We start from the raw sequence: 14,043 nt of genomic DNA on the forward strand, positions 1-14,043 counted from the left end.
ACAAAAAAAAAAAAAAAAAAAAAAAAAAAAAAAAATCATAATGTTCAATAAGACTACTGGAAGATTTTCTGGGAAATGATTCTGCTTTCCAAATTAGTGAAGGTATATGTTCCACACTTTGAAAATCACTGAGTTAGAGGACCAGAAGGCGCTACTGCTACTGTGGCTAAACACTTGGCTGCAAGTGTCAGAATGTTGCTGTGTGTTGTTTTACAATAACCCTGTTCCCCTGAGAAATGAAGATTAATTCTTCATTTGGGATTTGTTTTGCTTGGATTTAAAGTGGGTAAAATTTTTATGGTACTTTAATTTACAAATTTTTAAAAATCTAGTTACAAAATATTTACTGTCCTTCTCATTTTTCGTTGGTTCTTCATACTCTTTAACTGATCATAAACCCTTGAGCTATAGGTTTATTTATTTAAATAGAAAAAAAATGTTTTACTACTAGATGGGGATAGGAGGCAATGAAGGAAGCCAGGAGGAAGGGGATCTGAAGTACTCCATCTTGGGCACATGTAAGTATCTTCTCCAATCCTGTAGGCATTTTAGTGCCTACTATTTCCTCTTTTTCTTCCTTTCCTCCTCCTCCCATAAGTACAAAGAAAATGATGAGGAATTCTCAATTTGCAAACTTAACATATAAGATACTTTTTAAAAATCATGGTTATATTTGCATTTTCATGTCCAGTGCCTGTCTTTCAGGCCCAGACTCTTTTTTTTTTCCTTCCCAGTTCTACCTCTACATGTACTGATTAATTACATTGACAGCAGTCTTATGATTAACTAATTCTCTAATTAAGGCATGGTTAGGGAATTTGGAATCATGTTTTCTTTCTCTTTCCTGTTATTGTAGTCTTGTGTTACCTTTCTCCCTGTTATCTGGAGTAAAAAATCTTATCTTTGATTCATTCTTCATATTTAATCAGTGTTCTGAAACTTGGTCATTCTTTGGTGAGAAATAGCCTTCTTTGTTTCCTGCATTACTATGTTCAGGTCCAGGTTCCTGTATGCTGAGGCTACAGTGGTTTAGCCAGACCCATTGATTCTAAGTTCTCATTCTTCTAATATGACAGTTTATTTCTTTAAAATTACTCTTATCAGTTTTCCTCTTTCATCTATCCTGAATCCATAATTTTTAGGGAGTGTCTGGAACCTAATTTTACCCTACCTAAGCAATCTTATTTTCTACTATTCTCCAGCATAGAGAAGGGGAATTCTAATTTATTGTGTGTAACTCTTGTGCCAGGTAGGCACTGTGCTAGGTACTTGACATATATTGTAGCTTAAAATTTTCAAAACTACACTGCAAGGTTGATATTTCTATTTCCTTTTTATTTATGAAGAAACTGAGATTCACAGAAGTTACATAACTTGCCCCAGATCACAGCTAGAATGGGTGGAATAGAAATTTAAATTATCCACCTGTGTGATCTTCCAAAGCCTGGGTTTTTTCCACATCTCTCTTGTATTGCATAGAATTTATCTTTTATCATGTATCCCATAATATATATATTCTTAATATCACACTTTTTGTTCACGTGACTCTTTCCTCCTAAAATTCTTCCATTCATTTTGCTACCTATCCAAATTATATCTCTCCTTTAAGGACCAACTTAGTTTCTTTTCTGTATGCTTCTTTGAATTCTATTTCTTGTTTACCTATTTTCTGTCAACTTTTGTAGCACTTTTAATATCTTACTCTATTTTCTGTATGTCATGTGTGTTAGTTTTTTATTCCCAACTGGAGTAGAAATTCTTTGAGGGCAAAAGCCAAATTTTTGCTGCTACTTTAAAGGACTAGAGGCAAAGTACATAGAGGGTTCTCTGTGAATCCTTATAGGCTAAACGATCATATGGTGACATTTGGGAAGTTTTTCCTAGTTTTCAAAGAGTTAAACTGAAATTTAAATCATTTTTGCCTAATTGTATTTCCTTGTATATTAGTTTTTGTTAATAATTAAAAGGTAAATGTAAGCTTTAAATTGCTGTATTTAGAATCAAATGCTTGGGAGAGCCATATTTTTCACTTTTAAAAGGTCCATTTCATTCAGTTTTTATCATTTTCTTAGAATCAGCTGTCTTAATATCTAAGTTACTTGAGATAGTTTGAAAAAAAAATAATCGCATCTTGCAAGACTCCCAACTTTGTCTCCTCTTCTGCCTACTAATTTATTTTTGGAATATCAGTCAGAATATGTGACATATTGGAAATAATCTTAAATGTGTTTTCTGTAAATGTTAAATGTCATTAATATGGATTAAAAGCTTAGTGGTAAATTTAACCAACTTTTCTCAGAATAAACTCAAGTAATTTTGTTACTTTTTCTATGTTGGAATGACTGCTATGCTCTAATTATATTGAAGTATTTTGTACTCAGATTGCTTTGAGTTTTGGTGGAGAAATTGATGTAAACTTCCTTTTTTGTGTAACACTAACATGAATCCACTTCCTTTTTACCTTTTAACTGTATATTGTTATTTAATATACATTTATATAATAAAGTATTTAAAAGGTTAACCTTTTAAAAAAGGTTACTTTTTCCTGATTGTTACTAATTTGGATTGAATTAATTCTTCAGTTCTTTTCAGTTACTCCATAGAAAAAGTATGTACAGTTTACTTGGGGCTTAACCAGAATTTTGAGTGCTATATGCCCTTATTTACCATTTTAATTCTAACTATTTTTCTCTGAGTTAGATTAATTTTTTTCTGTGATAAACCTATTTTCCCCCCTCTTTTTGTTGTCTTAGTATAGGATTGGATGAAATGCTTTGATTAGAAGTAAAAGATTTAGTAGTTCATGGTGTCCAGTGTTAACATTTTTCTACTTTTTAAGGTGTCCTTTTGAAACAGATGACTTCTTTTTGGAATTGGTTTCTGTTTTAGTTTAGTTTTTTTTTTTTTTAAATCGTTAAACAACAGAAACAATTCTGAATAACTTTGGCAAAAAATAATTTGACAAAAGGATACTGAGTGATTCACAGATTTGAATTAAAAACTAAACAATGAGACCTTGGGAAAGATGGAAATAAAGGAATTCTGGGGTGCTCAGAGGCATGAACTAGTACACTCACTTTTAGAGGCTATCATCAGCTGATTGAACCCCACTTACTTTGTGTTCTCAAATTTTAGTTCCTAGGAGAACAAAAAAGAGTTAGGTCCTTTGCTCCCATCCTGTTGTTGGTGATACCATACACATATTTGTGTGGGTGTGGTAGTGGGTGGTATATAAAATTAGGTGATTGGCTGTCTTGCTAGAATCCTAGGACACTGGATTGAATTGTAGTTATTCAAAGGAATAAAGGAAGGGATTATGGACAGACAAAAACAAGCGATGCCTACTAAATTTATGCTTTTATTATACAGTATGCATAGGTCAACACATACATGTAAACAAATCCAGGATGTTTACATGTGGCAGCTATCCTATTCAGCTGCAGATATACCTTATCCCCCAAGGTAGACAACCCAAAGCCCCATCCAACCACTGTACCAATTCTGTTTGGCAATTAGGAAAAGTAATTCTTAGAGAGTAATTTGATTGGAGGGTGGCAGAAGCTAGATTATGAGAAGTTAAGGTGAGATTGAGTGGTGAGAAAGAGGAACCAAAAGATACAGATCACAAAGAATCATTTTATTATAGTGTTAGAGGAGTTTAAAGGTAGGGAAGTCATACAAAAGGAATTAAAAGATAGCGGTAAAAAGATGCACTACAATTTTTCTGTAACATCAGGCATATACCAGGACAGTTGGTCCCTTATTTAAAGGTTCTATACCTGTGAATTAGTCTGTATTAAGTAAATGGTATGTTTTATAATGCTTACTGAGTTTTCAATATTCTTATATTTTTGAGTAATAATCACTGTTATATTTTCTGTGTCCAAAACTAGATACCATCTTTAACATCTGTCAATTCCTTTGTGAGAAATCAGCAGTGTCAATTCCTTTGTGAGATTTTGTTTTGTTACAGTAAAAAGATTATGTATTATACAACAGATAATTGACAATGAGAAAATAAAAATATCAAAATAGTAAGTTTTTGCTTTGGTATCTTCTATAAAACACAGAGTTCTCTACTTTGGCATGGGTAGGTAACTTTGGAGAACCCAGACTGTTTATTGAAGTATTTGTTTTCTTATCCTGTATATGTTGTCGTGTTGTATAATGCTATTATCTGTTTATCGTTAAACTTTCTTTTTATTTTTAGCTGACATCTGAAATGTTTGAAGCAGATCTTGAGAAGGCATTGTTGCTAAGTAAATTAGAATATGAAGAACACAAAAAGGTATTTACACATTTATGGATTTAGATGTTTTAGGTTTAAGTGGTCAAAAGTTAGAACCATCCTTCCTGAATTTTGTATAAAAGTTCTTTAAAGTTTGTCCTAAAAATTTATCCTTGTGACAAAGTAATTAACATAAAGTTTTCATGAGATTTCTCCTCAAGTTCTTAGAGATAACAGAAACACAAACACTAAGCTTTGTCCGGTGATTTGGAATGTTCAGTTAAGAAATTTCTCCAACCAAGATGAAGGGGAGAGAGGAAATGAGGCTAATAGCAGATGATTTATTTTAACTTATTTTAAATGAACATAGAAAATAGTTAAATTTTAAAAATTTAAGTAACTGTGAGTACAGGGGCATCCATTAAGAGACCCTCTGCTAGAGATACACTGCTAATTAACTGAAGTAAATAGAAGGACATTTCTGATAATTTGGCCTTGTGAATTCAGCATTTTATCACTAAGCTTTGATATTGGGCTGTGTGTTGAAATGCATTCTACAGCTTGTAACTGTAGGGACATTTGCGCAAAAAGTAGTGTTTGTTTCCATTTTCTATGTTTAAATTGAGCATTTATATCATCTCCATATTATTTAACATTTTAGTCCTTTATATATATTGGGAATTTTTTTTGGTCTGTAAAGTTTATTCAACTTGTGATTACTCAGTGGTTGATCATAAATGGCCTCTGGTCATGCTTAAGGGCCTTTATACTATGTACACTAGCTTCTTTGCTCAAGAGGAAGGGAGGAGAGGAATTAACATTTACAGTAGATGAGTTTGCTATTTATTTATAGCTCAAGGGAAGAGGATGAAGATTGCTGTTAGACTGGACTTGGTACACTATATGTGTTAGTTTCATTTTCAATGTCCCTATTCCTTTTATCCAGAATTATCAAGAATAACTGTAATCCTTGTTGTTACGTGTGTAAACGGACAAAGATAAAGGCATGGTCCAAGCTGTTGAGTTCAGTGGAAGGAGACACACCCATAATTGTAGTGTATTGAGAGATTTTATGTTTTCAGTACAGTGGGAATTCAGGAAGATAGAAGAATTTTCTGTGCTTTTGATGGGGGTGGGTTTTAGGAAAGGATTCTTTTTATTTGATAAATTTGAATGTTACAATTTGTAAATTTAAGGTGTACAGTGTGTTACTTTGATACATTTATATATTGTAATATGATTGCCAGTGAAGCAATATTCATCATATTACAGCATTGTAGTATAGTATTATTGACTATATTCATTATATTGTACATTGGATCTCTATGGTTTATTTATTACTCATTATAAGTTTGTATACTTAAAACACCATACCCCCATCCCCATCCCCATCCCCTGGTAACCACCATTTTACTCATTTTATTTTAACAGGTTTGACTTTTTTTTTTTTTTAAAGATTCCACATATAAGTGATATCATACAGTACTTGTCTTCCTCTGTCTAACTTATCTCGCTTAGCATAATGTACTCAAGGTCTATCCATGTTGTCACAAATGACAGGATATCTTACGAAAGCGTTTTTAAAGTGGAGTCTTACTCAATGTATTAGAAGTTCAGCAGTAGGCAAGAGAAAGTAGGCATTCTTAGGGAAGGAGTAACAAGTACATAAGACATGAACACATGAAAGAGTAGCGTTTTGAAAAACTATAATTTACGGACCTAGAGTTGCTGGAGATACTGCTACCAGAATAGAATATAAAGAACCTCATGTACAGGCTAAGGAGGTTGAGTTTTATACATTTGTTGGCAGAGAGCTATTGAATATTTTTAACTTTCAGATTGATTTCAGGTTTTCATTTTAGAAACTTATGCCATAACAGTGTAGAAGATGAATGGAGGGGCTAAAATTAGAGAGTGTTGCAGTGTCAAGCTAGAGAAGATAGGGGAAGTGACAGAAGGTATGAATAAATGAGAATAGATTTAAGAGATCTTTAGGAGATAAACTCAACAAGACCTAGGGACTAATTTGCATATGAAGTGTATAGGAAGAATAAGCAAGGATGACTGAGGTTTCTAGCCTAGACAGTTGTGTAGATGATGGTGGCATTAAGCAAGGTACTTACTAGAAGATCAAGCAGGGAAGGCAGGGTGAACATATTTAGTTTGCAGATGTTTATTGAACATTCTGTTTGAGTTGTCTGTACATACACAAGTTATCAGGTAGAACTTTAAATTTTGAGTTTGAGGAACAACAGGTATAAAGCATAAGAAGAATGGGTTAAGAATGGAATAATGGTAAACAGCGGCTGCATTTTTAAGAATATAGTTGGGGAAAGAGAAACCAGTGAAGGAGACTTAAGAATAGTCAGAAGTGTATTGAGAAAACCAAGAGATGCTTGAAAACATAATGTCTTTGGGTTTGGCATTGAAGAGAAGGTTGACTTTAATTTTAGTGTCAGAGACTAGCAGAATCCAGATTTCAGTGTGGTTAAGAAAGGAAATTGACTGTAGATTATTGTGTTAAGTTTGGTCCTGAAATGAAGAAGAAGGTGGCAACTAGGAGTTACAGACCAAGGAATACCTTTTTATTTTTATTTTAGTGTTTAAGAGGGAAGAGATTGAGTGTATAAATAAACAGGTGTCTTTTTATACGGTTTGGCTAGCCTATGTTTTGATTTTCTTATTTGCCTCTTATCTTTAAAAAATAAAACTTTAAGAAACATATTGCCCATTGGTTAGTTGATTTTACTAGTGTTAAACCAAGCTTAATTATTGTTGGTAATTTTTTTTAGGAATATGAAAATGCTGAAAATGCATCAGCTCAGTCAAGGGTTATGAATAAAAAAGACAAAAGAAAGACTCATCAGGGAAAAGACAAACCTCTCCCAATATCACTAAAAAAGTTTCAATCTGAAGGTAATATACGTATGAAATCTATTACACTAGAGAAGCTATTCTTAGTCCTTGTATAATTTCATTTTAAGTACCTCTCTAATTTTTAAAATAAGTAAAGATTGTTTTATTAATATGTTACTTAGAATGTAAAAAATGTAAACCTGCTTGAAAATAAACTATTTCGGGGTTAAAGTAATTTAAAATCAGTCATTAAAACCTCATAAAATTTCAATAAGAATTTGTCTTTATGTAATTCTGAATTTGTTCCTTTTCTAAAACTCACTGAAAATAAAAATTGATATTTGTAGTTTTTGAGTCATCTTGAAACATATTGTCCTTATACATAAATTGATTTGGCTTACACTAGACCAGGAATAGTATTTTCAGATTTCATCCATTATTGGTCAACCTCTTCAAGTTATCTGGAACTATATCTTAGAAAATTAAAATGTAAATTTTTAGAATGAGACTTATTACCAGAAATCTCTTTATAATATCATTTGTATTGGTTTTATTGAACAAAGAAGACAGAAGGAAATTATACCATCCACTGAACTTTCGAAGACAGAGCACAAAGCACATTATTTTTGAATTGGGAAATGGTGAAAACTCTAAGTCTGTGCTGTATAATATGGTAACTACTATTCATGTGTGGCAATTTAAAGATAAGTTAATTAAAATGAACTAAAATTTAAAATTCCTTAGTTGCATTAGCCACATTTGGTGCTCAGTAGCCACATGTAACTAGTAGCTTCAATGTTAGACAGCGCAGGTATAGAACATTACTGTCATCACAGAAAATTTTAATGAAGAGTCCTGTGCTTATACCAATCAGAATAGTTGCTAACCGGATAAACAACAAGGTCCTACTGTATAGCGCAAGGAACTATATTCAAAAAGAAAAAGGAATAGTTGCTGACCAAATGAACACCTGTTTCTTCATTGACCAAGAAGTCAGTTTGACTCATGAATTTAAGCTTAATACGTTGGGCATTTGTTCCATGAGGATTAATAAGACCGTAGCAATAATCTAAAAAAAAACAAAACCCCAAAATACTTTGTTTTCAGAAACAAGCCTACCTGTGAAGTTAGGAATAAATTTAGAGGATCGTATTTTCATTTAAGGATGAGGAAACTTTTCCCTATAGTCTGCTTCTCTAAGTTGCTTTGTTTCGGGGTTAAAAAGAACAGATATATGTTAAATTTCCAACTTTAGTAAGAAAGATTTTAATATAAGAATTATGTCATTAAAAACTAGGCAGAGACATGAAAAGAATGCTTTTTAAAACTTCTTTATTTTTCATATGTTTAAGTACTATGTAAATTTATTAGATGCATTGAGAAAGACATTAGTATGATAATGTTAAAGGGAAGCTGTACAACTATTTCAAAACATGATTAACACAGTCATAGTACTTCCCTGGGTTTCGGGCATCACATTGTATACTAAGTAGAACGTGCTAGAAGAATGACTGGATAACCCACCAGGATTTGGTAGATTGACCTGAAACATGTGATTTTGACATTTACTGGGTTTATGGACTCTATTCTGATCAACAGATACTTTAGAGAACTGGACCAGCTTTTAGATTCTCAAATAGATTTCTCATAAGAAGCTATGCTATTAAATTATTTTTAGTCCTTGAGAATGGAAAATTTCTGCTGTGCACGAGAAGCATTGTTAAATATTAGATATCCTGATCATCTCCAATTTAAGAACACTTGCTACCTATTTGTACTTTAGTTCAACCTTATATCTGTGTGGATTCCGTATGTCTTCCTTGTAATCACTTCCCAGAAATACTGTTGTTACTAAGTCAATGATTTGTTTAATTTGGATATAGTTATGCCATCTTTTTTGTATTCATTTATAAACATACATTAATTTTTAGGATTTTTTTCACAGTATTATCAAATCACTATGATATGTATTTTTAAAATTAAAAAAAAACTAGGTAACAGTTTTGAAGGACACAAATTACTATTCTACCTTTTATTCCACAAAGGCAGTGATCTGTACAGTCTTTACAGTAACAGTACCTTGTGATTGATTTTAGACATACTTACCTCCCTGCAAGTTCTCCCCCCCCCAAAATTATGTGAAACCACAAATCTAAAGTATATGGGATTCAAATGTTTAAAATTTAATAATACACCTTGGTATGGGTGGCATTTACTGGGATAGAAGTCTTTTAAGCTGAGCAAATTAGTAATTATATGGTAAATTTTAACATCGTATCCCTAGAAAAGTAAATCCTGATGTGAGTCCCAGACAACCCCCAAATGTCTTCTGTAACTCTTATTATAATTTTGAAATTCTTTTCAATAACTTTGTTTAAATATTTTTTACATACTGAAATATTTTATATGTTTATGTCCTTCAGTAAAGTCTCACCATTTTTTTTTCATTTACAGATCACATTAGTAAAAAGACTGAGGTAAGTAATATTATAACCATCTTTATTCTAGAAAACACTTGATGGTTTTTTTTTTTTTAATTTATTTATTTTTGGCTGCGTTGGGTCTTCGCTGCTGCGCGCAGGCTTTCTCTAGTTGCGGTGAGCGGAGGCTACTCTTCGTTGCAGTGTGCGGGCTTCTCACTGTGGTGGCTTATCTTGTTGCAGAGCACGGGCTGTAGGCGCACGGGCTTCAATAGTTGTGGTTTGCGGGCTCTAGAGCGCAGGCTCAGTAGTTGTGGCGCACGGGCTTAGTTGCTCCGCGGCATGTGGGATCTTCCCAGACCAGGGCTCGAACCCGTGTTCCTTGCGTTGGCAGGCGAATTCTTAACCACTGTGCCACCAGGGAAGCCCACTTGATGGTTTTAAGAATGATACTTTAGTGTTTAGCAGTAAGTCTGTTTTGAGACATAGCTATTTAACCCATTAGCTTGTCATGAATGAACTCAATCCTGTCTCTGGCAATTAAAAGGATATAAAGTACATTACAGTAGAATAAAAATACTATTTGCATGCAGTATAATATCGTTTGACTTTAGCATCCTAATTGTTGTGTGTCCGAAGGTTACCACATGTAAGCTTAAAATTTTAGGGAAAAGTGGTGTAACACTTCAATCTTTACTAAAAAACATCCTGAAACCATGACTCAAGATATTTTGGAATTATGGAAATTGTGAGGTAAGCTGTGATTTTATAGTTTATATCTGTGGATAAGATAACCTGACCATATACTTCTCTTACCATTCACCATTAGAGGGTAGTGCAGCCTACACATAATTTCCTAGTGTTATTGGTTACTTTTTTTCTTTTAAGACTCTAATACAGCCTCTATAAACCTTTTAGAATTGGAAGATACTACTATAAAATATCTTCTAATATTGAGGAAGGTACTAATGTTAGAGTTCTTTTGACTTCTTTAGGTAATAATTGAAAGTTTTATTATTCTTCTGTTACATATTATTCTTGTTAGTAATTCCATTAATTGATTTTTTTTAATGGTCAGATGTTCCTTGATTTCACTTTAGAATGCATACATGGTTTTGAGCATTTTTTATTGTTGTTTTAGGTGTTTTCTTGACAGGTCAGGGAAATGAAATCCACCTCTAAGAAAACCACATCTAAATAACTCTTTGACTACATTAATAATATAGTCCTCAACTGTGCACACAAGCACAAAATTGATTTGTTGTTAGATGATAGAAATTCTTTTAAAGTTATTTACAAACCACTGTCACTGTTTTTAGATTAAAATTTAAATGACTGCAAATATAGACTGAGTATTATGTTTGAAAGTGGAAAACATGTACTTTTGGACTGATTTCAATTTTTTTTTACCCATTGATTTATTTGGAAGATAGTTTTATGCAAATGAGAAAGCAGATACAAATGGTACACACTGTTCTTGATACTACCAGCAACTGGTAGTGGAGGGAAAAATAATTTTTATAAACTATTCATGCTTGCTTTTTCTTCTTCACTGATTTGAAAGAAAAAAATGCAGACTGACAGGATCTCATCTATTTAATATATTTAACCCAAGTCGTATTTAAACAAGCATAGGTATGTGACATAGCATATGTTTTGTCTCCCATTATAGTTTTAGAGCTGTTTTCTATTATTAAATAATTTGATGTGTAATAAAATTCACTTTGAGTAATCCTGATGATTAAGACATTTTAAACATTTGTAAATGCATTCTAATTATAATTTATTTCCTACATAACTGTTTTAAGAAATTGGTCAAAAGAATATGTAATTCACATTATCCTATGACACTTGTTAAAAATATACCAAAGTTATGTTGTATTTCTGTTAGAATTATTACCTATTTTTCGGGACTTGGATATTTAAATGTGCAATGGTTATGCCATTGTTCTAGGAATTTAGAAAAACTTTTTTCTGGAGAGTTAAAAAAATAAGTCTGAAAAAAATTCTCATTTCAACTCTAAAATGAGATATGTTTTCTACTCCTAAAAATGTACTAAGTTTTGTTACCTTGTATGCTCAATAATTGACTTAATTCTTTCCATATTTAATATGTCACTTATGCCAAGAGATTTTTTCCCATGGGTAAAATTCCTAACCTCTGTAGAGAGCAATATGCATGGTATCTTAGCCATCCCCTTTTAAGTCAGGAGTTTACTGGGTAAAATTAAAAAAAGAAGAGATGTTTACTTTATTGCTTGGTGAGGATGAGTACTTAAACTGCCTGTATATTTCTGTAGCTGCTAGCTAAACGTGTTCTCAGGTTAATTTCATCATTCCCCCTTTTCTTTCTCCATCCATCTTGGTTATATGTTACTAATCTCAGTGTTTTCTTTTCAGTCCCAGTTCTTTTTAATCTCTCTCACCCTAAAACAATTGGAATAAAAATGACATTTGTAGGAGTAGAAGGTGGGAACAATTAAATTTTCTTTGTTAGATGTCCAGGAGATGTTACACTGTTAAATCAGTACCCTCCCCATTATTTGCTGCAATAGTCAAGAAGATCCCAAGAGAATTCTAGACAAGCAGAGTGAATAATAGAATAGGTGCTCTTAAAAACCTCAACTAGTCATGGCTTTAAGGAACATTACTTGATCCTTAAAGTTTTTTTGTTTTTAATTTTAACTTGTTGTCTTTTTAAATGTCAGTGCTTCTGGATAGAGTATCATGTAGCTAGCTACTCCTTTCTCTTTAGCCCCACTTTTATCAGGCCTTCCCAACTCCAGTCCTTCTAATGCCACTGAATAACTTTAAAAATTTTAGTGATCATCGTATGTCTTGCAGTCTAAAAGGTCAAGTCTTCAATAAGCCTAAATAGACTACCTCTAGAAGAGAATGCAAGAAGTTGTAACAGTGGTTGCCAAAGGGTGGGGAAGAAGGGGTTCCTGGGACAGGGATAGGAGAAAGGCTTACTTTTCACAATATAAGCTGTTGAATTTTCTATCTAGTCTATGTACTACCTATTAAAATTTTATATTAAGAAAAAGCACTGGGTGAGAGAAAGAACCGGGGAAAAAACCCAGTCCTATGTGGCTCCACAGCCTATTTCTTTTTTATTGCACTGTGCTTTCAGCATGTCTGCCTTGGATATATGAGCTTGTATAAATAATTTATTCATTTTAGATCCTAATTATATTAGCTAAAAAGTAAGATGTGGGATCTGTTGATTTCTAAAATTATGATAAATGGTCAGTGTGTGACTGAAATTATTATATGCTAAAAAATGAACCCAGTAGTTAATACTACCAGAACACAGAATAGCAATAATAGATCATTAAATTCTAAAAACAAATAAATTCTCTTGAGCTTTAAAAAATCTCACCTAAAATCTGACTTTACCTAAGCAATTCAACCTATATCCTACCCCTCTCAATGTCCTGAATCCATTTTTCTTCCCATGCCTTCCCTTATTCATGTTTATTATATTTGTTAGCTCTCTTGGTTATAAGTAACAGAAGCTGAACTCAGTTGAGCATAAGCAAGAAAGGAGACACTTATTTGGTTCATATAGCCAAACCATGGAAGAATAGGGAAAGAACTGGCCTCATAATTACTGGAGCCATGGATTTTATATAGCCTTAGGATAGTTCATTTTTCTCCCAAGTCTCAGTTGCCATTTATGGCCTCACCTCATGGCAGTTCACGTAGTTACTGGGGGACCTCAGGGTTACATCTTTATAGGATTTCCTATAAACTATTAATTAGCTCTTGAGGCTTGATAGAGTGAAGTTCAGGTGTTTTTTGTTGTTTGTTTGTTTTTTGGAGAAGAAGGGAGCAAAAGTATTTCCTGGGTGGTGTGTCACACTTCCTGTCATCTCAGCATCAGGGGGCATAGAATGTCTGGTTATTATGTTAAAATTGATCAGTGGTTCTATCATTCTCCAATAAAAGGAACCACAATTTCTTGGAGAAATGGCTCTACTTCTAGGGCTGCAACAGGGTATATATAAGATGAGCCTGGAGCATCTTGTAGTGCCAGAAAATAAGGAAGTGCTCAAAAAACAAAAGGATAGGCTTGGGGCATATCAGAGGGACATAGGAACCAACCTGAAATACTTTGCAATGGCCAGAGCTGGGACAATATGAGAAACAAAATAAAATCCCTGAGTTGATACTAATATAAATAAGTTATTTGAATAAATGAGAGACAAGAGACAAATCTCCCATACAGAAAATTTGCAGGAAATATCATAAATATATGATTTATTCCCCCTCCAGGAGAGGGAGCTTAACTCCTTCCACTCCCCTTAAGTGTGGCCTGTATTTAGTAACTTTTTTCCAAAGATAGAGTACAGAAAGGGAGGGAAAATAACTACACTGGAGAAACCTGGCAAACACAGCCTTCACCAGGTGATCAATGTTATATTATTAGTGATAGATCATGTTGATAGCATGTACCCTTGATACGATGTGAAGAGAATGGCCTATTCCTCTGAAAACACATGTCTAATCATGAGAAAAACATCAAACAAACCCATA

General features: G+C 33.1%; 1 protein-coding gene across 4 annotated transcripts in view; it reads left to right on the forward strand.

Moving 5' to 3' along the window:
* Positions 1-14,043, forward strand: part of GKAP1 (G kinase anchoring protein 1) — an 81,427-nt gene that overhangs the window by 16,595 nt on the left and 50,789 nt on the right. For all 4 annotated transcript variants that reach the window (XM_027094206.1, XM_027094209.1, XM_027094207.1 and 1 more), the window contains 3 exons: positions 4,211-4,288; positions 7,021-7,144; positions 9,539-9,561. In XM_027094206.1, the coding sequence (XP_026950007.1) occupies positions 4,211-4,288; positions 7,021-7,144; positions 9,539-9,561 (225 nt within the window). The remainder of the gene's footprint in view (positions 1-4,210; positions 4,289-7,020; positions 7,145-9,538; positions 9,562-14,043) is intronic.

The sequence above is a fragment of the Aethalodelphis obliquidens genome, unplaced genomic scaffold (assembly GCF_003676395.1).
Source record: "Aethalodelphis obliquidens isolate GAN/ISIS:26980383/991018 unplaced genomic scaffold, ASM367639v1 scaffold88, whole genome shotgun sequence".
Classification (NCBI taxonomy): domain Eukaryota; kingdom Metazoa; phylum Chordata; class Mammalia; order Artiodactyla; family Delphinidae; genus Aethalodelphis; species Aethalodelphis obliquidens.